At 33.5% G+C, this 25529-nt stretch overlaps 3 protein-coding genes across 5 annotated transcripts in view; all 3 read left to right on the top strand.

The window, feature by feature from the left end:
* Positions 1 to 25529, top strand: part of LOC134684236 (low-density lipoprotein receptor-related protein 6-like) — an 828684-nt gene that overhangs the window by 10517 nt on the left and 792638 nt on the right. The window lies entirely within an intron of this gene.
* LOC134683450 (uncharacterized) lies at positions 2643 to 5766 on the top strand. 3 transcript variants are annotated; one of them, XM_063542739.1, is made up of 2 exons: positions 2643 to 3564; positions 4251 to 5766. In XM_063542739.1, exons 1-2 carry the CDS (start codon positions 3016 to 3018, stop codon positions 5487 to 5489), a joined length of 1788 nt encoding a protein of 595 aa, XP_063398809.1. In that variant the 5' UTR covers positions 2643 to 3015; the 3' UTR covers positions 5490 to 5766. The 3 variants fall into 3 exon arrangements, with proteins under 3 accessions (XP_063398809.1, XP_063398810.1, XP_063398811.1); XM_063542740.1 differs by having other exon boundaries at positions 2644 to 3411; XM_063542741.1 differs by having other exon boundaries at positions 2648 to 2918.
* Positions 5854 to 8536, top strand: LOC134683451 (uncharacterized). The gene has a single exon (XM_063542742.1). The coding sequence runs from the start codon at positions 7095 to 7097 to the stop codon at positions 7938 to 7940; it is 846 nt and encodes a 281-aa protein (XP_063398812.1). The 5' UTR covers positions 5854 to 7094; the 3' UTR covers positions 7941 to 8536.

The raw sequence follows: 25529 nt of genomic DNA, 5'->3' as shown, positions 1-25529 counted from the left end.
GAGCAACTTCCTTACAAGCAAAATTCAGGATCCCAAAAAGGGATTGCATATCTTTAAGAGTTTTTTTAAAACTGTCCAAGGTTTGTTTGATTTTTGTGAGAGTTTGACGTTAGCCCCACTGGTGATACCTGAAGGATGGGCAAAGGTGGGTATCGGAAAGGACCAGCAATGCAACCAAGTTTAACTTCCTTTATTAATTTTTCTTTTACATTTTTGGGTAGCTGTAATGCACTTTTTAAATTGGAACTCTCCCTTAGTTCACCAGAGCCAAACTATTTTGATGAAAAACCGTATTTGAAACCAGATATAATTTCATGTGCTACATTGTTAGGTGGGTAGAATTCTAAATAATTTTCCAAGACTGATACTTTATAGGAGTATTTCCTAATGAATAAAAATTAAAACTTGTTGTTACTTCTTCCTTTTGCCCAGTTATAAGATTGTGCCTTTCTGTGTTTGCCACTGCATATTTCACATATGTGTTTGAACCTGATGAGATATCAGTAGTTTCCTCAGGTACTTCTGCCACCACGTGTCCGACCTCTTTTGTTTATTTGGCAGTTCTTCTCCGGCCAGCTCCGTCTTTCTTTTGGGCCATTTTTTCGTGCTGCACTCTCTTTCCTCCTGTCCTGCTGCTCGTTCTTCTTTCCTTCCCCATGGCCCTTGATGGCGATCCTATGGCATTTTTCGTGTTAGGCATCCTCTTTTTGGATAGTTTAACTAATTTGCACAACACCTGATTTCTTGTCGACAGCAAATTAACAAGTGCCCGATACGGGAATTCCCAAATTCTATTCCAGCTGATAAGGGAATTCCAAAATTCTGTTTCATGCTGCGAGCGCCGTCTATGGCCATGCCAAATATGGCATTGAGCTACAGGCTGCAACACCCACGCACCCACACGAATATTTGATTGAATTAAACCAGATTATTTAAAATATAAAAAAAATATAATCTCTATTATTAAACGTCTAACATAAACAATTTTAAGAGCATTAGCTTGATATTATGTGGCTTTATTTCGTGTGTATTTTAGTCTAGACGCCATCTCATAAACTATCAAGTTGACCTAGGAAAACCTCTGATGGCCATATAAGATATATAAACATGAATATAAATATAAATAGATTAAGCTAACTAGAGCAAATGGACTTTTCTAGTTCTATTAGATTTCATGTTATAACTTTTTTCTTTATATGACGGATCACGCATGATTCGTGCGTATCCATCTCTAGCTAAGGGGTTAAATTGAAGTTCACATGAATACAGATGCAATGAGGTCGAATTATTCACTTACAAGTGAATAATTAATCTTCAATGTTTCTTAGCTTTTTGTGTCAAAAAAGCGAATTAGTATTTCACTATTTTACTGTCATTAATAAATGAACAAAACAAAATCCTATTTTAGATTTTTCAAACATCTCGTAGCTAGTGCCCCTTTTATCAACTGCGATCGACTTTATTGCGTAATAATTATTATCATTAATCAGCTAACATCTTATTACATGCTATTTAATTTAATCAGCTACTTTTCAAAATACCTTTTTTATTACCTTTTGAGTAATTATTTAAGAAAGTAATGATGGTAGAGTTTAATGAACTTCATATATGTTCGTCGTACATCTTTGTGGCTATAATATGATAATCAAATTGATGAACTTTAGAGTTGTCATCTAATAGCATAACAACAAAACACCCTTACAAAAGTTGCAGCTTTAATAACCTTTATTGATGATATTATTCAAATAGGTTAATTTGACATTGATTGAATAGTTATCAAAGGTACCAGGATTATAATTTAGTACGCCAGACGCGCGTTTCGTCTACATAAGACTCATCAGTGACGCTCATATCAAAATAGTTATAAACCAAACAAATACTTATCAGATGTGACCATTATTTAATAAGGGACTCTGAAAATAGGGTTATCTTTTTTTAAAATTTAATCAACTATATACGCATTAATCCAACCGATGTCTGGTCTTAAGTTTTCACTGTGTGTGTGGAATTAAAAAAGAGGTGACCGTCAACATCGTATGTATTTAAATAAAAATATTGGCATTACATTTAACAGCAAATCGGGGGACTTACTTGTTTGCATTGGATACCCAAGCTTCAGAAAGTTCCGTACAAACAACGGTACATTGCCAGCTTATCTGCATATTCGACAAAATAATTGTCCTTATAGAGTACGTCTGCAGTAAAAAAAAGGGTCTTTAGAAATACCGTGAAGCTGTGTACTCGCGTTGTGGGATTTATCGTATGTGGATTCTAAAACATTGTAAAGAACTTCTGGATGATTATTATCTCGATTTATCTTGAAATTATTTTTTCAACACTTTAGATTTTTCAACCCTGTATACCACCATTCCCAAAATGAAATTAATAAATGATCTAAAAGAAATAATCCACAATGCTTTTCAACATAAAAATTATAACAAACGCTATAACATTTTCTCTGCTAGTGAACAAAAAAATTAATTTTACTGTAAGTAAAAGGATTTTTGGCAGTAAATTTGAGTTCTCTTGTTAATCTTATCATCACAGTGGGTAACCCCTTATCAATATCGTAATATGAAACTGGGAACTTTCCATAGCCACTGTCTATGTACAAATGTATTATGCAATTCTTAATCAAATGCAGTCAAGGTCAACATGGTCATCTCATGATCATGGTATATATTAGTTGCAATTGGCTAATTTTAATTAGAGTGACCAATCAGGAAACCACACATGATAGCACCATTGCATGTGAGGGGACGCTTGGTCTTTTACGATTTCGTTTTGAAAGCTGCTAGACGCCATTTTGTGATTTCAAGAGAAAAAGCCAATTCTGTTAACTTTAGAAGTTTTCCCATAGCTGAAGACGATTTCAAGTTTGGAAAAGAGTGTTGGGAGTTACAGACTTCATTTACAAGGTATTAGGCCATCCTATTTACATTTTTTATACCTTTATTCGAATCCGAAATACTTGTATCATATTTTGAGAAAAACTAATTCAATTTTAAGGACATTATGGTTCATACAGTTTTAATTTTTGGTCACTCATTCGTACGAAGATTAGATTCCTTTTTATATAGGAATCGCGAGTTTGGTTGGTATAATTTGGGTTTCGATGGTACTGAAATTCAAGTGGAATTTGCAAGCTTGGGAGGAGGTACTTTACGACCGGGACCTAAATGCATTCAAAAAGAAAATTTTATGCACATATTTCACACTTTTAAACCAAACACAGTTTTTATGCAGATCGGCGGTAATGATTTAACACAGGAAAATAACCCAGACAAATTAGCGCGCGATATCGTCTCGTTTGCTGATTACGTTATTACTGTCTATGGAGTAAGTCACGTGGTCATAGGTCAATTAATGCCGAGGTATTCCGGAAGTTCCGGTCATGACTATAACGAAAAGGTAAACAAAGTGAATCGTTGGTTACATTTAGCATTGAAAGGCCGGGAGAATATTACTTTCTGGCATCATCGAGGACTTTGGAATAATACTGCATCGTTATTAATAGATCAAGTTCATTTAAATAATGAAGGCATGCTGATTTATGCTAAAAATGTGCGTGCAGCAGTTGGTAGTTCAAAACGAAAGTAGAACATTTTTTAATTTTTCGTGTTACATACATTTTGTACACATTGCATAACTTTTCACACACACATTATGGTACAAACAATCACACATACTAGTGTTTGAAAATCAATTTATCTGTACATGTATTGTTTTATTTAAATGTGTATCAATATACACATGGTAAAAATTGTATCAATATACACATGGTTAAACGTGTATCCATCAACACATGATTAAACTTGTATTAAAGTGTATCAATATACACATGGTTGAATGTGTATCAATATACACATGGTTAAACGTGTATCAATATACACATGGTTAAACGTGTATCAATATACACATGGTTAAACGTGTATCAATATACACATGGTTAAAAGTGTATCAATATACACTTGGTTCAAAGTGTATCAATATACACATGGTTAAACGTGTATCAATATACACATGGTAAAACATGTATCAATACGCACATGGTGTTGTATGGAGTATAATGATAAGGTTTTATTGGTTGTTACATTTTTTGGTACAGGTCAATATTTCAATTTCTTTTTAAAAACAATCAATACATGTACAGATTTTATTATTTTATATCATATGGTTCATTTAAAAAGAATTTTGGCCATATATACCAATTGTGAAAAGGCTATATATTCTAGTTTTTTAATTTATAGATGCCAACTCAGAGATCTAGAGTGAGGAGGAGGGTGGCACCTACAGATCTAAGGGATGTTGACCCTGTTCCAGTCATCCCTGACACAGTTGCACCACAGCCAAGACGGCGAAAGCGTGCAAGGGCTGATACCACTCAAGTACCAGCTGGACGACCCGTTCCCCCAGTGCAGCAACCAGCAGAACCAATACCACAGATTCCTGTTACGCATCTGTCAGCAGACCAAATAGCTGCTGCAATGATTAGCCAGCTAAAAGATTCTGGTGTGCAACTTACCGTCAACAGGGAACCAGTACCTGTAACAACAAACTTTCTGGCAAATTATTTAACAGATGGATTTTCGCATGAGAACACTGGGAGAAGGGACTTACCCAATGCAGAACCAATACAAAGTGCTGAAAGTCAACCAAATCCATCATATGTATTGGCACCACCACTAGTAACGGACCCTGATGTGTTAGCGTACACAGGTCAAGACGCAGTTGATGGTCCGTCACATGCTTTAGGAATTGACAATTCGGCAATGGGTAAAACAGCTTCATATATTTTACAGAACACTTTACCTCTAGGTTTCAATGTTGATGAAAAACTAAGGAGAGACATTTGGTCAGATTTATATCTGGATTTGATAAAACTTTCACCAAATTTTAATGATGAGGAAAATGATGACATTCTGTTTAGTACAAAATCTGTTAAAATTTCAACAACTGCAAAGGCAAAACAGTTAACCAACATTCACCAATGGACAGCAGCCTTCGATATCTTTATGTCTATTCATCATGTTAAATTTCCTCATTTAATTCTCAGTTTGATCAAATATGCTTATAATATAAGGGCCATGTCAAAACAATTTGGTTTTCACATGGCTAGGTCATATGACGAGGCTTTCCGCAGGGTACGCAAAGTGATGAGGTTTGATTGGTCTAATGTAAATGATGATTTATGGCGTACTGCCTTTTATGAGCATTTCAATAGCAGTCAAACCCCAAACGGTAACACTAATAATAGAATAAATAGGCAGGTTGGAACTTCTCCCTTTCCAAGACAGGCTCAGCAGCAAAATAATCCATTCCCAATGGGGTACTGCTGGGCCTACTGCAGATCAGGAGAATGTGCCAACATTGCAACTTGCAAACTTAGACACGAATGTGTCAGATGTTCCAAAAAACATGCAACAGTTTCATGCAGGGAAGGGTCATCAAAATTCAACAAGTCTGCCTACACCAGTAAGGGTAAATAAGCTTAACCATTTTCTTCAGGGATATGACAGTAATCTGAAAAATAGATTGGTTCATGGTTTCAAATTTGGGTTTAAGTTAAATTCATCCTTAATTCAAACAGATAAAAATTTTCCTAAGAACCACAAAAGTGCCAGAGAGAATCCTGACATAGTAAATAAGAAAATTTCAAAGGAAATTTTAAAGGGTAGGTTAAGGGGGCCTTTTAAAGACCCACCGTTTGAAAATTTCATTTGCTCACCTTTAGGTCTAGTTCCCAAAAAAGAGGAAGGTTCATTTCGTTTAATTCATGATTTATCTTTTCCAAAAGGGGATTCTGTTAATTCTTGGACACCAATTGAGTTTACTTCAGTATCATATCAGAATATAGAAACTGTCATTGATCTGGTACAGGAATTTGGTTTAAACTGTCTCATGAGTAAGGCCGATATTCTAGAGGCTTTTCGTTTGGTTCCTGTCCATTCATCAGAATATCATCTTTTGGGGTTTAAGTGGCAAAATTTATTTTATTACGATGCAGCATTACCCATGGGAGCATCTGCATCTTGTCAACTTTTTGAATGTTTTTCTACCGCCCTTCAATGGATTTTAAATACAAAATTTGAGATAAATGGTATGTCACATTTACTAGATGATTTTTTCTTTGTGGGTAAAGCTGGGACGAATGAATGTTCCATTGCTTTAAATACATTTCTAGCATTAGCTGAAAAATTGGGGGTTCCTATCAAAGATGAGAAAACTCAAACCCCTACCACATGTATTACAATTTATGGGATTGAAATTGATTCACAATCAATGATAGCTCGTTTACCTCAGGATAAGATAGAAAAGGTTTTAGGTTTACTGACAAAATTTAAGGTAAAAAGGAAAGTGACTTTACGAGAATTACAATCATTATTGGGTTTGCTAAATTTTGCTTGTAGTGTGATTGTCCCTGGGCGTGCATTTTTACGAAGATTAATTGATTTAACTTTGGGACATACATGTCCTCATTTTAGAATCACTCTTAATTCCGAAGCCAGGGCAGATCTCAAAGCTTGGTATGAATTTATATGCAATGTTAATGGAAAATCTTGTTTCCTGTTCAAACAGTGGGTGTCATCCGAATCTTTGAAACTTTATTCTGATGCTGCGGGGGTGTATGGTGGTTTTGCAGCAGTTTTTGGTGATAAATGGTTCTCTGGCCAATGGCCTCCTGAGTTGAAAGATTTGCATATCACTGTTAAGGAGCTTTTCCCCATTGTTCTTGCAATTGAGATTTGGGGTAAAAACTTAGCTAATCATAAAGTGTTATTTATGACGGATAATCAGGCTGTTGCAGACATTATAAATAAAACATCATCTAAAGATAAAAATCTAATGAAATTAGTTCGTCGAATGGTCTTGTCAGCAATGAAATTCAATATCCACTTTAGGGCAAAACACATAGCGGGGAAAACAAATGTGGTCTGTGATTTGCTATCTCGTTTTTCTTTTCAGAAAGCCCATCGAATTGCTCCCTGGTTAAATCTAAATCCAGTTACAGTTCCACTGCATCTCTTGAATCTGTAACAGCACAATTATTACAAGCTTCATTATCACATTCAACAAGACAATCTTATAAAAGGATGCTGAATGTATTCCAGCAATTTTGTAGAGAAAAATTTCCTGTAGTCCAACCATTTCCATCTACAAGCATTATGATAGCACATTTTATTTCATTTCTTTTCTTAAAGAATTATCAGCCATCTACAATAGCATCCTACATTTCTGCCATCAGTTTTGTTCATAAACTTAATTTTTGGAGTGATCCTACAGATTCATTTTTTATTAAGAAAATTATTAAAGGGGCCCAAAATCTAAGAAGTTCAAGCGATAATAGATTACCAATCACCAAAGAAATTTTGTCAAAATTAGTAGCAGCAATTCCGGTAGTTGTACAAAGTCCCTACAATCAAATTTTGTTAAGAGCAATGATGTCCCTGGCTTTTTACTGTTTCCTTCGTATAGGTGAGATGGCTGTTAAAAGCGAAAGCAGGAAAAATAATGTCATTCAATTATCTGATTTAAATATTGAGTTTGAAAACAAGGTTTCAAAGCGTATGACGGTCACAATGAGGAATTATAAACACAGTGACATGCAGCCAAAAACTATTTCAATTGACAAAAATACTAGCAATATAGCTTGTCCAGTTATGGCTATGTCTAGTTATTTAAATTTGGTTAAACATAATTCTGGTCCCCTCTTTCAATTTCCATGTGGCACACCAGTAGCATATGCTTTTTTCAGCGCATCACTTAAAGCAGTTCTAAATTTCGTTGGTTTAAATACCCAGTTATATAAAGGTCATAGTTTTAGAATAGGGGCTGCAACATCAGCAGCAGCCAAGGGTGTATCTTTAGAAATTATTCAACAAATGGGGAGATGGAAATCAAATGCTGTAAAAAATTATATAAGGTTACATAATTTTTGAGGTAGAGGTCAACAAGGCTTGCTCTACCAGTCAATAGTATTGTATAATGTAGAATTTTATTTGTTTTTACACTAGATAATTGATTAGAAATGAGTAAAGAGGTCAACAGGGCTTGCTCTTTCCATTAATAATTATTTTTTATTTTTTTTACATAATATGTCAACACTTTGCGTGCCTTGCACATTTCATTTAATAATTTTTATATATTTCACCATTCTATTTTGTGTGTGTGATGGTTTAAACTTGTATGCTATAAGTAGAGGTCAACAGGGTTTGCTCTACATTTTTGTTGTTAATTTTTTGTATACACACTGAACACTGAATCAAGTATTTTTGATTAACATGAATTTTTTTTTTTGGGTGGGGAGGGGTGCCCCTCTCATAAAAGTGCATTTACCTAGGAGTTTTCGGGTGGCGGTCTCCCCAAATTTAAATTCTTTAATATTGGGGATTTTTTGGCGGTTTTTATTCGCCACCTTTGCTAATTTTTTGTCATTTATTCAGATTTGGATTTATTGCATAAATTCATATTTGATTATATAATACAGAATATTATGATTTTATGGTATGTTTGAATAAATGACCTTTATCGCAAATAGTTATTTAATTCACTGCAAATGAACTCAAACTCCTTGGAAATTAAGGAATGGTTTTTCAAAACTTGGTATTATGCCGGTCTGTTATTTTCGGAGGTTGGATTTGCCCCCTTTTAGTTTACTTGGCTCTACTTCCTTTTCTATGTTTGGTACGAAAATTTAGGTGTCAAAATATTAATTTTACTGTAAGTAAAAGGATTTTTGGCAGTAAATTTGAGTTCTCTTGTTAATCTTATCATCACAGTGGGTAACCCCTTATAAATATCGTAATATGAAACTGGGAACTTTCCATAGCCACTGTCTATGTATTATGCAATTCTTAATCAAATGCAGTCAAGGTCAACATGGTCATCTCATGATCATGGTATATATTAGTTGCAATTGGCTAATTTTAATTAGAGTGACCAATCAGGAAACCGCACATGATAGCACCATTGCATGTGAGGGGACGCTTGGTCTTTTACGATTTCGTTTTGAAAGCTGCTAGACGCCATTTTGTGATTTCAAGAGAAAAAGCCAATTCTGTTAACCCACCCTCCCACACCTTTAAAATATTGTTTTAACATATGTTTATGTTTTGGGTTTATTTGTTTGTTTTTTGTTTTTTTTTTTTTTTCTTATTGTGTAACATATTGTATTCTTTTTACTGGCGGTTTTTATTCGCCACCTTTGCTAATTTTTTGTCATTTATTCAGATTTGGATTTATTGCATAAATTCATTTTTGATTATATAATACAGAATATTATGATTTTATGGTATGTTTGAATAAATGACCTTTATCGCAAATAGTTATTTAATTCACTGCAAATGAACTCAAACTCCTTGGAAATTAAGGAATGGTTTTTCAAAACTTGGTATTATGCCGGTCTGTTATTTTCGGAGGTTGGATTTGCCCCCTTTTAGTTTACTTGGCTCTACTTCCTTTTCTATGTTTGGTACAAAAATTTAGGTGTCAAAATATTAATTTTACTGTAAGTAAAAGGATTTTTGGCAGTAAATTTGAGTTCTCTTGTTAATCTTATCATCACAGTGGGTAACCCCTTATCAATATCGTAATATGAAACTGGGAACTTTCCATAGCCACTGTCTATGTATTATGCAATTCTTAATCAAATGCAGTCAAGGTCAACATGGTCATCTCATGATCATGGTATATATTAGTTGCAATTGGCTAATTTTAATTAGAGTGACCAATCAGGAAACCGCACATGATAGCACCATTGCATGTGAGGGGACGCTTGGTCTTTTACGATTTCGTTTTGAAAGCTGCTAGACGCCATTTTGTGATTTCAAGAGAAAAAGCCAATTCTGTTAACCCACCCTCCCACACCTTTAAAATATTGTTTTAACATATGTTTATGTTTTGGGTTTATTTGTTTGTTTTTTGTTGTTTTTTTTTTTCTTATTGTGTAACATATTGTATTCTTTTTACTGGCGGTTTTTATTCGCCACCTTTGCTAATTTTTTGTCATTTATTCAGATTTGGATTTATTGCATAAATTCATTTTTGATTATATAATACAGAATATTATGATTTTATGGTATGTTTGAATAAATGACCTTTATCGCAAATAGTTATTTAATTCACTGCAAATGAACTCAAACTCCTTGGAAATTAAGGAATGGTTTTTCAAAACTTGGTATTATGCCGGTCTGTTATTTTCGGAGGTTGGATTTGCCCCCTTTTAGTTTACTTGGCTCTACTTCCTTTTCTATGTTTGGTACAAAAATTTAGGTGTCAAAATATTAATTTTACTGTAAGTAAAAGGATTTTTGGCAGTAAATTTGAGTTCTCTTGTTAATCTTATCATCACAGTGGGTAACCCCTTATCAATATCGTAATATGAAACTGGGAACTTTCCATAGCCACTGTCTATGTATTATGCAATTCTTAATCAAATGCAGTCAAGGTCAACATGGTCATCTCATGATCATGGTATATATTAGTTGCAATTGGCTAATTTTAATTAGAGTGACCAATCAGGAAACCGCACATGATAGCACCATTGCATGTGAGGGGACGCTTGGTCTTTTACGATTTCGTTTTGAAAGCTGCTAGACGCCATTTTGTGATTTCAAGAGAAAAAGCCAATTCTGTTAACCCACCCTCCCACACCTTTAAAATATTGTTTTAACATATGTTTATGTTTTGGGTTTATTTGTTTGTTTTTTGTTGTTTTTTTTTTTTCTTATTGTGTAACATATTGTATTCTTTTTACTGGCGGTTTTTATTCGCCACCTTTGCTAATTTTTTGTCATTTATTCAGATTTGGATTTATTGCATAAATTCATATTTGATTATATAATACAGAATATTATGATTTTATGGTATGTTTGAATAAATGACCTTTATCGCAAATAGTTATTTAATTCACTGCAAATGAACTCAAACTCCTTGGAAATTAAGGAATGGTTTTTCAAAACTTGGTATTATGCCGGTCTGTTATTTTCGGAGGTTGGATTTGCCCCCTTTTAGTTTACTTGGCTCTACTTCCTTTTCTATGTTTGGTACGAAAATTTAGGTGTCAAAAAGGTAAAACTTGCTACACAGAGAAACAAATGTGTATGCTGAAGGTTTCTTATTGACAACGTATTTGTTGAATTTGGAGGTCAATGTTTTCAACACATTGTTGGAATTTCTATGGGAAAAAAAAATCTGTAATTGATGACCTCTTCTTATTTTCTTATGAGTCGGAAATCTGTTGAACACTTGTCAAAAGAAGAATATCAAAGAAGCCAGATTATATAATACCCGATCACATTAAGATACATTGACTATGTTCTTTCTAATAACAATCTAAACTTTTCTGATTGGGTTCCATCTATGTGCGTGTACATTTTATTATTTTATACAGGTTATTACTTATACAAAAACTTTGTGCTATCATACAAGTTATTACTTGTACAAATATAATTGTACCAGTAATAACTTGTACATTTTTTTGGTGAGAAAAAGATAATAACTTGTATATATTTGGATTCTATTTGTTTCTTCTATTGCTTTTAATGTTTTATTCACAAACTCCTTGGGTTTGTAAGTCTGCGGATTTTTGTCAATTGTTTGGTATTTATTTATTCGTTCTTTTTTAATTTGTTCTTATCCTTCAGCGTATGTTTTTAAAACCTATCTTGGGTTTGTTTTTCTTTTCTTTTTAATCAACTGAATATCAATGATATTTTTTTTATATGTTAGAAGATTACAAAAACAACGGACGCAAAGTAACAACATAAGGTTACCTGACACCTTGAGCAAAATTAATCTAAACAGCTTGTGTCACATACAGACTACTGGTGCAAAGTGACAAAGTCGTTAAAATAAAAAAAAATAATAATAAAACCCTTCTACCATTTATTTTCAGACATAAATCATGATAAAAAGTTGCATATGTAATATAATATATTGGAAACAAAAGTACAGCTCGATAAATCAAATAATCTATTGTTTAACACAAGACAAGGACTCATGACATCTGGAACAACACACTAAGCTCAACCTTTTGCATTTACATGTGCCTGTCTTACAGTTACTTTGACAGCTGCAGTGAACATAGCCATGGCAACCACTTGAAGTTAGCAATTGTAAAATGCTTTCATCACGTTACTCTCGGTGTTCTCTGGTATATCCAACATTGACTCTGAATCTTTCTGATTGATTTTGTCCCATTTAACCAATCATGATTCCAACTTTTGTTTCTATTTTGTATCCATTTTTTAGGCAATATTCAGCACAACTTTTTTGATATTTCTACAGTCATTCGGACCTCGGTCTATTAACTGTACACCAAAAAATAATTTCGTCTCCTTTGCGATGTACTGTCTTTTTTCTCATTTTACCTCCTTTACATAAACAATCATCTGTGTGAATGTCGAATTATTAGAAGAGTTATTGGCATGCCAACATTAGTCGTTTCATCATGCTACTTTGTTTCTACACTGTTTTCCATCTTTCACTTTAGTTTTGACTTTTTAAAAAAGTTTTTTTTCATATATTTGATAAACAAAAAGTACAAACATGTTAAATATTTGCTTATTATTTAGCTTTCTATGTTTTGACATATGTACTATTGTTTGTCTGCTTGTCTTTCTCATTTTTAGCCATGGCATTTATTTTCGATTTATGAGTTTGACTGTCCCTCTGGTGTCTGTCTTCCCTCTTTTATGCACCCTTAGGTTTTATTTATAAATTATTTGTTTAATACGAAACAATTTGTTGAGAACATCACTTACATGACATAGGCCAAGGTAGAATAATGATTTGTTGTTATTCTTTTCTCAGTAAAAAGTGTATCAGTAGTTACTTGTACAATTGTTTTTGTACAAGTAATAACCTGTAGGATGGCTTCATACAAGTAACTACTTGTATAAAATGTTTGGAAAAGTAATAACCTGTACAAAAAATAACATGTACACGACATATATATCTTTCAGCACTAGAGAAACAACAGACACGACTTCCTTTTTTCTAATTTTAATACCCGAATCTAACATAAACGGTCATATAAGTGCCAAAATCGATGACAACTTGCCAAGGAAAAGTGGAAATACATAGTCAGAACAAAACCAAAAGGTCTTACCTGAAAAATGGAAAGACCTATAAGACTGCAACCGGATGTTATTTTTTTAAAAACTGTAATGTTCCACAAGAACACACACCTAAATAATGTATCGATTAAAAGAGGAAAACGTTTGCAATAAGAAAAGTTTGTTCGTAAAATTCCAGAGTGAAATTTGGGTCAAAGGTCAGACCTAAACATAACAATGTTTAACCACATGGACAAAAAAGAGATATTTTCTGATATGTATTCATTAGAATGCTACAGTAACAATTGAATCACTAGCATAGCTATGCTGCAAAGTATGTTAAATCGACAAATTTTACTTTTGATATACAGAGCTGCTATTACAAAAAGGCGTTGATCTGGATCCTTTTGATTTATTCCCATTTATGACATAGCAGAAGTAGAAGTTGCCTTGACCTCTTTACATCCAGTAACTTTTATATAGCTAATAATGTTTCACTACAGAATTCAATGGTATACTACATAATTATTTTAAAACCTATAAAACAACAGTTTATCATATTATTTCAATATTTTTTTCTTACTATGGAAAAAAAACAAGATTCTAGCACTGAATCAGTGTTTTTAATTTTGCGCTGTCTTTTTTTTGGAGAAAATTAGAATCTATTTACAGATACATAATTATTGTGTTTTTGCAAAGACTGGACAGATCAGTTATAACATAACAAAAATATCATAGTCAACCGAGTCGGATGTGAGTTTAAAAAGAAGCATAAGTGTGACTTGCATTGATGTAGCGGCTGGTTCAGTATAAAACAAACTCAGTCTGGTTTATCAACATCTTAGTGGGACTATCATGATAAAAACGTGTAAACTCATAATTTTTTATGAAAGTAATGTAAAATACAATGTAATGCCCAGTTGCTAACATTGTAATTTAAAATATGCCAAGACCATTATCATGCTTATATAAGTTGTATTTTTAAAGGTACACACAATAGCTCTAGTCTTCATTCAATTTCATTACATTTCATTGTATGCAGATTCAGTACACGTATTAGCATTACAACACACTTCACTTTCTTGACACAAACAAGTTCGGTGGCGGACAGAGTTTGTTCAAAGCAGACACAAATTCTGAGCACAAAGATTTATCTTTGCAGGTATCTTTCCCGTTCCAAATGTTGGGGTTGAACCATGTTTTGTCTTCAAGGCCGAAAATTGAAGCCTGGAGTCGGACAAATTGTTTTTATATCCGGTCACAATAAAGACAACAGTAGTACACCCCTTTTCAAATTTCATTAATCGATAGAGAAAAAACAAATCCAGGTTACAAACTAAAACTGAAGGAAATGTATCAAATATAAGAGAGCTACGACACAACAGAGAAATAACAGCGAAATGTAACACACACAGAAACGAACTATAATGTAACAATGGCCATTTTTTACTGACTTGGTACTGGGAATTTTATGAAAAAATGTTGGGTTGAACCTGGTATGCGTAAAATGGAATACCTTGATGGTCAAACGTTTCTGACTAAACAGGAAAAATGTCTGATATATTTTGACATGGAACGCAAAATTACCCAAGGAATCTCTGATGTGTTTTCCAATTTTTAGCACAATTTGAAATGTTTTTTTAAAGCATTTGGAACATGAACAAGACACATCTTACCTTTGGTATAATGAAACGGGATCTTCTGTCAGTCAGTTGAAAAGTGTAATCTTGACCTCTGTTCATTTTCCTTTGACGCAGACAGGAGCCGATTGATGATTGAAAAACCTCAAAATCTGCTCGTATCATGGAATAAAATGTTTTTTACTATCAATAATACCCGTGTTAATGACTATACTGTCTGCACCAATCTCCGGCGCAGAGTTCATATCCGTTCCATACATGCTTTGCAATATTGCACTTAATATGACCTCTGCCACACATTGTCCGACTCCATGAGGAAATTTCCTCATGGCCGACAAGCATTCGGTATTCTCTACAAAGTCCCTTGCGTGATACACAATTTAGCGAGGATTGTCGAAAAAAATATTTGCGGAAGGTTAGGAGTAATGAGGTAAAGTGGCGATGGCGGAAAATTATGAGAATCATCTCATCGCTTCATCTCCTTCAACTAGGATTGTCGCCAAATTGAAGTTTAAAAATTACTTTGACGAAACGTGCATCTGACGCAAACACAAAATTTCAATCCTGGTAACTATGAGGAGTATATTTGAAGCGAAAAAAGAAGAAATTTTATGAATTTTGCCGACAGGCTACATGTAGACTACGGCAATCTTGAGTCTTTCAAGTATTTTATCACTCGGTTAGCACTTTTGATCCTGGTCTAGGATGGTAGTTATCCATTCAGTATAGCTCTATGTACTTCACATGGGTTTGTTACAATTTGCTGGGTTCATACATAAGAAACCCCAAAAATCACACTTTAGTTTACATGTCATAGTGCCGTGATAGACATATTTTAAAATAGAAGCATAGGCGGATCCAGGGGCCCTCCCTTTTCTTGAGAAAAAAAATGGTTGATTTTATAGGGATTCGCTGAAGCATGACTGGAGTGGGCTCCCTTTGGTCAGTCAGATACGCCACTGCGGAGACAAATTAAGTGGAAACAAAGTACATGTAAGTGAAAGTCTTAAATGTGTTTCAAATCATTGTATTAAATTGATACAATGATTTGAAACACAGTTGCTAAGGGGGTTCTACCCTTGTATTTTTTCGGTTTTTGTATAGATATGTAAACCCAGTAAATTGTAAGAAAAAAATTAGAAATGAAGAAAATCTAAGGTTGGGATTTCTGGAATAAAGTGCTAGGTATTACTAAACATTGCTAAAAGGCCACACTTAAAAATGTGTTGGTTTGCCCGAACCCTAGACAGTGGGTAGGTAGACATTTCCTTTTTTCAACAAAAAAGAAATTGAAGTATCAGCTGTTTATTAGTCTTCCTGCCTATCTGATAAAAAAAGAAACTTCTTCAAATCAGGACAATAACAAGATTTTTATTAGGCAGCTATTTTCTGGGTAGGTAGGCTAAGGGTTAGGGCAAGCAAACATATTCCTTTTTATGGTCCAATGCATCCTTACCATTAGGAATCCATTAAACTTCCATTAAAAAAGGTACATGGCAAATATTAACAAACCTCTGTGATACCTGTATATTAAACAGCACAACCATTTGTCAGAGGGAAAGCCTCTCATAGCTTGGTGGGGTTGTACCTTACCTTATAAAAATTCTTGCTACCAAATGAGAAAAATATATTGCTTTGCTTCCATGAAGCCTATTCTTGTGCAAGCATTCTAAAGTACATAGACACCTACATGTATATGAAATAATTCTTTCAAATTCTGAATCTTGCAGTATAACACTTGACAATGGTTTTATTACTCTACTTTCATTCTTGCATTATACCCCTTCTCTAATGTATCATATAATCTTGACTTTTACTGCACATTAACCAATGTCTATTATTTAATATACATGATTGGGGACTGGGTTTTAAGCTAGCAGATACCTTGGTTGATGTTACACCCAAATTATGTCCTGATACTCTTGGCATTATCAATAATTGATATTGGAGTTATGTGCACTAAACCAGTGATGAATGTATGTACTGTTAATCAATTGTTATTATTTCAAGTTGAAAAAAATTCTGGATCCATTATCACTGCTAAAAAAATAATGTCTCACTAGCAACAAACACATCTCATATTTTTTGTTCAGTAAGCCAACAAAACATGGAAGCTACAGATGGGTGCGGTCCTAACCTTGACAAAAGTTAACTTAGAGTTAACTTGTTGACTGCTTTCTAAGTTAACTTGAGAATTTTTAAGCAGTCAAGCAAGTTAACTTCGTTGTCGGTGGACCAGACCTACGGTCTGCTTTTTTAGGACTGCTGCAGACCTATCGGCAAGTCTGCTCCAGACCAGACCTGTGGACAAGTCTGCTTTTGACCAGTCCTGAGGACAGGTCTGCCCCAGACCAGACCTGTGGACAAGTCTGCTTTTGACCAGTCCTGAGGACAGGTCTGCCTCAGACCAGACCTGTGGACAGGTCTGCTCCTGACCAGACCTGAGGACAGGTCTGCTTTTGACCAGACCTGTGGACAAGTCTGCTATTGACCAGACCTGGGGACAGGTCTGCTTATGGCAGATTATCGTTATAAGAATTTTCTTATCAGACTTGAGCTTTCATTAAAATATGTAAACAACATTCGCATGGTTTATCTACAGATATCATTTATTATTTACTCGCTAGACTCTACTAGATATTATACAAATGCTCTCTTTTATTTGATATACATGTATTCTTATATAAATAAAAAATGGCTATACGATGATCACACAGAGTTTTTTTTATTAGAAGGCGAATAGAAAGGTTATCCAACGCATCGGAACAATATTCTTATATCACGGGATATCGGCAACATTGTCTACGTTACTTCGTTCCCCGTTGTTTACCTGTCCCTTCCTAAATTTCACTTTATGCATAAATTTATACTTGCATGGATATTTCATTGATATTCAACTTGTTTGCATTGGATTTACTATTCTATTTCCCGCAGAATATTCTAACAGAAATTGTACAGTGTCCGTAAGCATACGGTGTGGTAAAACTATCAACAATCTCGTCAAATTCGTCAGATTTGTCATTGCCGATATTTATATGGGACGTCCTAAAATTATACTCAATGCGCATTTTAATGAAATAGTTTCCACTTGTCGTTTAACTATAAACAAAATCAATCAACCGACATAATAGATTCCAAGAAGAGAACCTCGTATACTTTTTACTACGTTGATGGAGTACCCAGGTCGACAACGACCCGTTCAGCGTAAATAGTACAAATGAATTCAGACATGTCAGTGTTGGTACGGATTCGTTGGTACTTTGATGATGTGGCATAATAGTTTTGTTTTACACGTACACCATCATGAACTCCTATATATGATGTGACTGTTATTATGAATAAAGAGATGAAATTCTGACATTCTTAATTTATTCAGAATATTTTTTGCATTAATAGTTTTCCAATATTATTGATTACGTGTACATTTACGGTCCTACTAAAATGTGAACAAGAGCACCAGGAGAAGACATTAAGGCGCTCGGTACAATACTATGCGGGTATATAGATTTGCAAATAAAAGTGCACATATGATCAGTTTTGGTCAAATAGTTTTGTTTTCCAAGTCAGCATGAGGTATTAAAACTACTGAAATTTTGTTACGTATCAATATTTTGAATAAAAGGAGGACACGCTGGTATCCTAAATTTATGCGAACAAAAATTTGTTGTTATCAAATTGCAATATTACTGTCCATTGTCATGATTATTATTATACATTGATTCCTGACATAAAAAATATGGCTGATTAATACTATGCGGGTACGTCATGGTGTATATAGATTTACAAATTAATTGCACAAATGGTCAGTTTTGGTAATGCGGTCAAATAATTTTGTTGTAAAAGTCAACTGGAGGTATCAAAACTACTGAAATTTTGTTACGTATCAATATTTTGAATAAAATGAGGACATGCTGGTATCCTAAATTTATGCGAACGAAAATTTGTTGTTATTATATTGCAATATTGCTGCCCATTGTCATGATTGTATTATACATTGAATCCTGACATAAAAAATATGGCTGATTTACTATGCTGGTATATAGATTTACAAATAAAAGTGCATATATGGTCAGTTTTGGTGGATGCGGTCAAATAATTTTGTTGCACAAGTCAACTGGAAGCATCAAAACTACTGAAATTTTGTTACGTATCAGTATTTTAAGTAAAAAGAGGACATGCTGGCACCCTTAATTTAGGCGAACAAAAATTTGTTGTTATTATATTGCAATATTGCTGTCCATTGTCATGATTGTATTATACATTAAATCCTGACATAAAAAAATGACTGATTTACTGTCTTGGTATATAGATTTTCAAATTAAAGTGCACATATGGTCAGTTTTGGTAATGCGGTCAAATAATGTTGTTGTACAAGTCAACTGGAGGTATCAAAACTACTGAAATTTTGTTACGTATCAATATTTTGAATAAAATGAGGACATGCTGGTATCCTAAATTGATGTGAACAAAAATTTGTTGTTATTATATTGCAATATTGCTGTTCATTGTCATGATTGTATTATACATTGATTCTGGCATAAAAAAATATGGCTGATTAACTATGCGGGTATATAGATTTACAAATTAAAGTGCACATATGGTCAGTTTTGGTGGATGCGGTTAAATAATTTTGTTGTACAAGTCAGCTGGAGGTATCAAAACTACTGAAATTGTGGTACGTATCAATATTTTGAATACAATGAGGACATGCTGGTATCCTAAATTTATGCGAACAAAAATTTGTTGTTATTATATTGCAATATTGCTGTCCATTGTCATGATTGTATTATACATTGAATCCTGACATAAAAAATATGGCTGATTTACTATGCGGGTATATAGATTTACAAATTAAAGTGCATATATGGTCAGTTTTGGTGGATGCGGTCAAATAATTTTGCTGTACAAGTCAACTGGAGGCACCAAAACTACTGAAATTTTGTTACGTATTAATATTTTGAATAAAATGAGGACATGCTGGTATCCTAAATTTATGCTAACAAAAATTTGTTGTTATTATATTGCAATATTGCTGTCCATTGTCATGATTGTATTATACATTGAATCCTGACATAAAAAATATGGCTGATTTACTATGCGGGTATATAGATTTACAAATTAAAGTGCACATATGGTCAGTTTTGGTGGATGCGGTCAAATAATTTTGTTGTACAAGTCAACTGGAGGTATCAAAACTACTGAAATTTTGTTACGTATCAATGTTTTGATTAAAATGAGGACATGCTGGTATCCTAAATTTATGCAAACAAAAATTTGTTGTTATTATATTGCAATATTGCTGTCCATTGTCATGATTGTATTATACATTAAATCCTGACATAAAAAAATGACTGATTTACTGTCTGGGTATATAGATTTTCAAATTAAAGTGCACATATGGTCAGTTTTGGTGGATGCGGTCAAATAATTTTGTTGTACAAGTCAACTGGAGGCATCAAAACTACTGAAATTTTGTTACGTATCAATATTTTGAATAAAATGAGGACATGCTGGTATCCTAAATTGATGTGAACAAAAATTTGTTGTTATTATATTGCAAATTGCTGTCCATTGTCATGATTGTATTATACATTGTATCCTGACATAAAAATATGGCTGATTTACTATGCGGGTATATATATTTACAAATTAAAGTGCATATATGGTCAGTTTTTGTGGATGCGGTCAAATAATTTTGTTGTACAAGTCAACTGGAGGTATCAAAACTACTGAAATTTTGTTACGTATCAGTATTTTAAGTAAAAAAAAGGACATGATGGCACCCTTCATTAAGGCGAACAAATTTTTTTTGTTATTATATTGCAATATTGCTGTCCATTGTCATGATTGTATTATACATTGAATCCTGACATTAAAAATAAGACTGATTTACTATGCTGGTATATAGATTTACAATTTAAAGTTCACATATGGTCAGTTTTGGTAATGCGGTCAAATAATTTTGTTGTACACGTCAGCTGGAGGTATTAAAACTACTGAAATTTTGTTACGTATCAGTATTTTATGTAAAAAGAGGACATGCTGGTATCCTAAATTTACGCGAACAAAACTTTTTTGTTATTTTATTGCAATTTTGCTGTTCATTGTCATGATTGTATTATACATTGAATCCTGACATGAAAAATAAGGCTGATTTACTATGCGGGTATATAGATTTACAATTTAAAGTTCACATATGGTCAGTTTTTGTAATGCGGTCAAATAATTTTGTTGTACACGTCAGCTGGAGGTATCAAAACTACTGAAATTTTGTTACGTATCAATATTTTGAATAAAATGAGGACATGCTGGTATCCTAAATTTATGCGAACAAAACTTTTTTGTTATTATATTGCAATTTTGCTGTCCATTGTCATGATTGTATTATACATTGAATCCTGACATAAAAAATATGGCTGATTTACTATGCGGGTATATAGATTTACAAATTAAAGTGCATATATGGTCAGTTTTGGTGGATGCGGTCAAATAATTTTGTTGTACAGGTCAACTGGAGGCATCAAAACTACTGAAATTTTGTTAGTATCAGTATTTTGAATAAAAAGAGGACATGTTGGCACCCTTAATTTAGGCGAGCAAAAATTTGTAGTCATTATTTAAATGAATTAAACTATTGCTGATTGTGGCTGCATAGTTCAAGGATGTATAACTAACAAGGACGTATACACCTAACATCAAATATACTTCTTTTAAAAATATACATAATATGATTGATTTAGATCTCGGAATATATATATATATATATATTCAGTGCCTGTTATCATTGTAACCGATATCGTTTTTATAATAGATAGATTGTCAGATCACAGATAAATTTGTGTTACGTTGTGTGCGTACTTATTTTCAAATATTTGTATTTAATCCTGTTCATAAAACGGAAGTATTGATTTTCAAACTACTTTATTTTCGATGTTTATACTACGAAAAAAAGATTTTTTTTTTTTTTTAAATCAACGAAGAGCGGTCCTGGTTACAAGTTAACTTAGTGTAGAGCAGACCAGTCAAAAGTTAACTTGGGAACAGGTCTGGTTTTGATCGGATTTGTCCAAGCAGAAGTTAACTTTGTGGCAGGACCGGTTTCCAAGTTAACTTATGTTAACTTTATGACAGGACTGGTTCCGAAGTTAACTTATGTTAACTTATGACAGGACTGGTTCGAAGTTAACTTATATCAATAGCGGACCTGTTTCCAAGTTAACTTTTTGGCAGACATAAAAACAGTCCTAGGACCAAGTCCGCTTTTCAAGTTAACTAGATTTTGGTCCTAGGACTGGTCAGAGCAGTCCTATATTTGGTCACAGGTTAACTTTGACCAGTCCAAATGTCTGGTTATCAAGTTAACTTGCTGTACAGGTTAGGAGTGCACCCATCTGTACATTGAGCTTACATTTATCATCTAGTTCAACATTTTACATGCCATATTGAATTCAGAATAAATTCAAAAACCATTGTCAGCACATTCACATACCCCCTGTCCCCACATTGTCAATGGACAAACATCTATCTAGTATGTCCTTGTTGTCTACAAAGCTTAATAAGATTCTCTTGTGAGGTTTCATAGAATTTGCAATGAAAAACTATATTGTAGAAGTATAATTGAGGCTAATAAGTTCAAAGGGGAATAACTTCTAGAAAAAGAATTGAATCACAATTTCCTGTTGATATGCACATCTATAAAAGTATATGAAGTTCTCTTACAAGTGTGTTTTCAGAGGAGTTGTGATGACAAGTTGTTGAAGACCAGGAATGACAGACAGACAAATGCATGGGTCAAAAACATTATCCCCCTCTGCAAGTTCATTGTGTGGGGTCATGAAATAATTGTCATTGTAAGAGGTAATAATACTGAACTTTCTCATGCTTCAATACAACCGTTTAATCAAGCACAGACATGATGTACCTGTATCCAGTGTGAGATGCATTTAACCCATTATAATTTATTTGCAAGACAACTGTTATTACTGCTTTCTTTTTGTTGATGGCAGATCTTTATTTGTAACTGAAGTATTTTATTAAGATTTTTGTGTTTTGGACTGCTGTCCAATTGACTCATACCAATTATTTCCTTGAATTCATATGCTTAAATCTCAAATCTTAGGTAAAAAGTTAAATCAGTTTTATCTGTACATTACTGAAGTTATGAGTAGTATAAAGCAAAAGGTTTTTTGGGAAGTTTTAATAATGTAAACAATGTGAAGGACATTCATATTTCCATACTACTTGGCTAAAACTGATAAAATGTATTCTTTATTTCTATTTTAATTGCTAACAACAATATGTTCATGATAGATTTAATAAGACATACAAAATTTTCAAAACAGCAATTAATAAAACTCATTGTAATTAATACATGTCTTAAATGCACACAAATTTGGATGTGCAATTAGAATCGCTCCAATTCACTCATTGAAACATGAATCATTTTTTTATGAGTTCTTAAGTCTTGTTTGTAAGTTCTTTTAAAGTGAGAGTCTATTCCATTTGTGTGTATAATCTATGCAGGTTTGTAATGCTTCTCATGTTTCTATGATCAGGTTAACTTAATTGTGATCTGAAAATATAATAAAAAAAAATATCTTTTTAATTTCTGGTTTTTATTAAGATAAAGGATATACATGGTATGCCATTGTTTGTCAATCCAGCCGTTTCAATGTCAACACTTTATTCAATATCTTAAAGGAGTAGGGGCATAAAAGACCCTTATTTGACTCAAATTAATATTGCTGCAAATTTAAAAGTCATCTTAATCCTAAACATTTAGAAATTTGTACAATCTAGACTAAGGAGCTAAAATAATAAAATACGTATAACTTTAACCATATGCTCTGCAGGGAACAGCTTTATAAGACCCCAGATGTCCAATCCTGAACAGTTGGGCAAGTATTGACACAACATTCAAGCTTGATATAGCTCTGAATTTGGATTGTGAATAAATAGTTGACACAAAACAGGTTTCTGACAAGGAATGAATGTGGTCTTAAATTGAATTGGAAATTTACCTATTATTGTCCTACGTCCAAAATCAAAATACATTGTTAGATTCAGCATATGAAATAACCCCAAGAATTCAGTTTTTGAAGAAATATAATAAAGTTCCATTTTGAACCTTTTAGTCTTCAATGTATATCCATATATTAATTTTTTTTTAAATTTTGGACCTCGATTTAGACGAGTTTGAAAACTGGGCCCATAATCGAAAATCTAAGTACATGTTTAGGGTTGGCATATCAAAGAACCCAAATAAATTATTTTTTGATAAACTCAAACTAAGTTTAATTTTAGACCCTTTGGACCTTAATGTAGACCAGTTTGAAAACAGGACCAAAATTAAAAAAAATAAAAATCTAATAACACAGTTAGATTCAGCATATCAAATTAAGCAAATATATTTCAATTTTAGATCAAAGTTTAATTTTGGACCCTGTCAGATCACAGATAAATTTGTGTTACGTTCTGTGCGTACTTATTTTCAAATATTTGTATTTAATCCTGTTCATAAAACGGAAGTATTAATTTTCAAATTACTTTATTTTCGATGTCTATACTACGAAAAAATGATATTTTTTTTTTAAATCAACGAAGAGCGGTCCTGGTTACAAGTTAACTTAGTTTTGAGCAGATCAGTCAAAAGTTAACTTGGGAACAGGTCTGGTTTTGATCGGATTTGTCCAAGCAGAAGTTAACTTTGTGGCAGGACCGGTTTCCAAGTTAACTTATGTTAACTTTATGACAGGACTGGTTCCGAAGTTAACTTATATCAATATAGCGGACCTGTTTCCAAGTTAACTTTTTGGCAGACATAAAAACAGTCCTAGGACCAAGTCCGCTTTTCAAGTTAACTAGATTTTGGTCCTAGGACTGGTCAGAGCAGTCCTATATTCGGTCACAGGTTAACTTTGACCAGTCCAAATGACTGGTTATCAAGTTAACTTGCTGTACAGGTTAGGAGTGCACCCATCTGTAGCTTTAAAGTCACTTAATGCAGATCGCTCATATGATGTAACAAGTAAAAAAATAGTCCCAGATATTTCAAATATTGTTCATGAAGAAGTTTTAGACAATGACGGAAATAACTTGACCCCAACAGATGACTGGCGCATTGGTCGTAGAGTAGTGGAACTTGGTGTTATTGCTGACCACCTACAATAATGTAAACACTGTGGTCTACCACTGTCTCTTCATAACATTATTGATATAAAGACATATGGCTTGGGGTCAGTGTTGAAAGTGTTGTGCACAAATAAGTCGTGTGGGAACATCAACGCTATCCCAACTGGAAAACAACATGACCACACGATTTGGGATGTAAACACAAAGTTAGCTTTAGGTAAATATAACAAAATAAGCAATGAACACATAAACACATGAAATAAAAATTGCCAAAAAAATTGCATGAAAAAACATAGTGAAAAGATCCCCTTTCCTGAAAACATGAATTAAAAAGGTAGACTTAATATGTAAGGTTCACTATATAGTATATATGAGGGAGGGTAGGAGGGGTCCTGATCCCGAAATCCCGAGCTTAAAAACACGAAATCCCGAAATCACGGGCTTAAAAACATGAAATCCCGAGGTGCCGAAATTTGAAAAAGAAAATTCCAGCATCTCGAAAAAGGTCCTATACCCCCTCATATATATACAGAAACTAAAATGATAAAAAGCTGAAGTCAGCTATAAATCAGAAACTTTATATCCATGGACGAAAGAAAATTTGGAGGAACTCCATCTTAAAGAAAAGTATTTGTATGTTTGGGCATGTGACTTTCTAGGAGGGGGGGGGGGGGGGGGGGAGGGTGGTAGTCTTTTCATG

This window comes from Mytilus trossulus, chromosome 9 (assembly GCF_036588685.1).
Source record: "Mytilus trossulus isolate FHL-02 chromosome 9, PNRI_Mtr1.1.1.hap1, whole genome shotgun sequence".
Taxonomy (NCBI): Eukaryota; Metazoa; Mollusca; class Bivalvia; order Mytilida; family Mytilidae; genus Mytilus; species Mytilus trossulus.
Note: the sequence above shows the minus strand (reverse complement) of the source record. Positions and strands in the feature narration are given on the sequence as shown.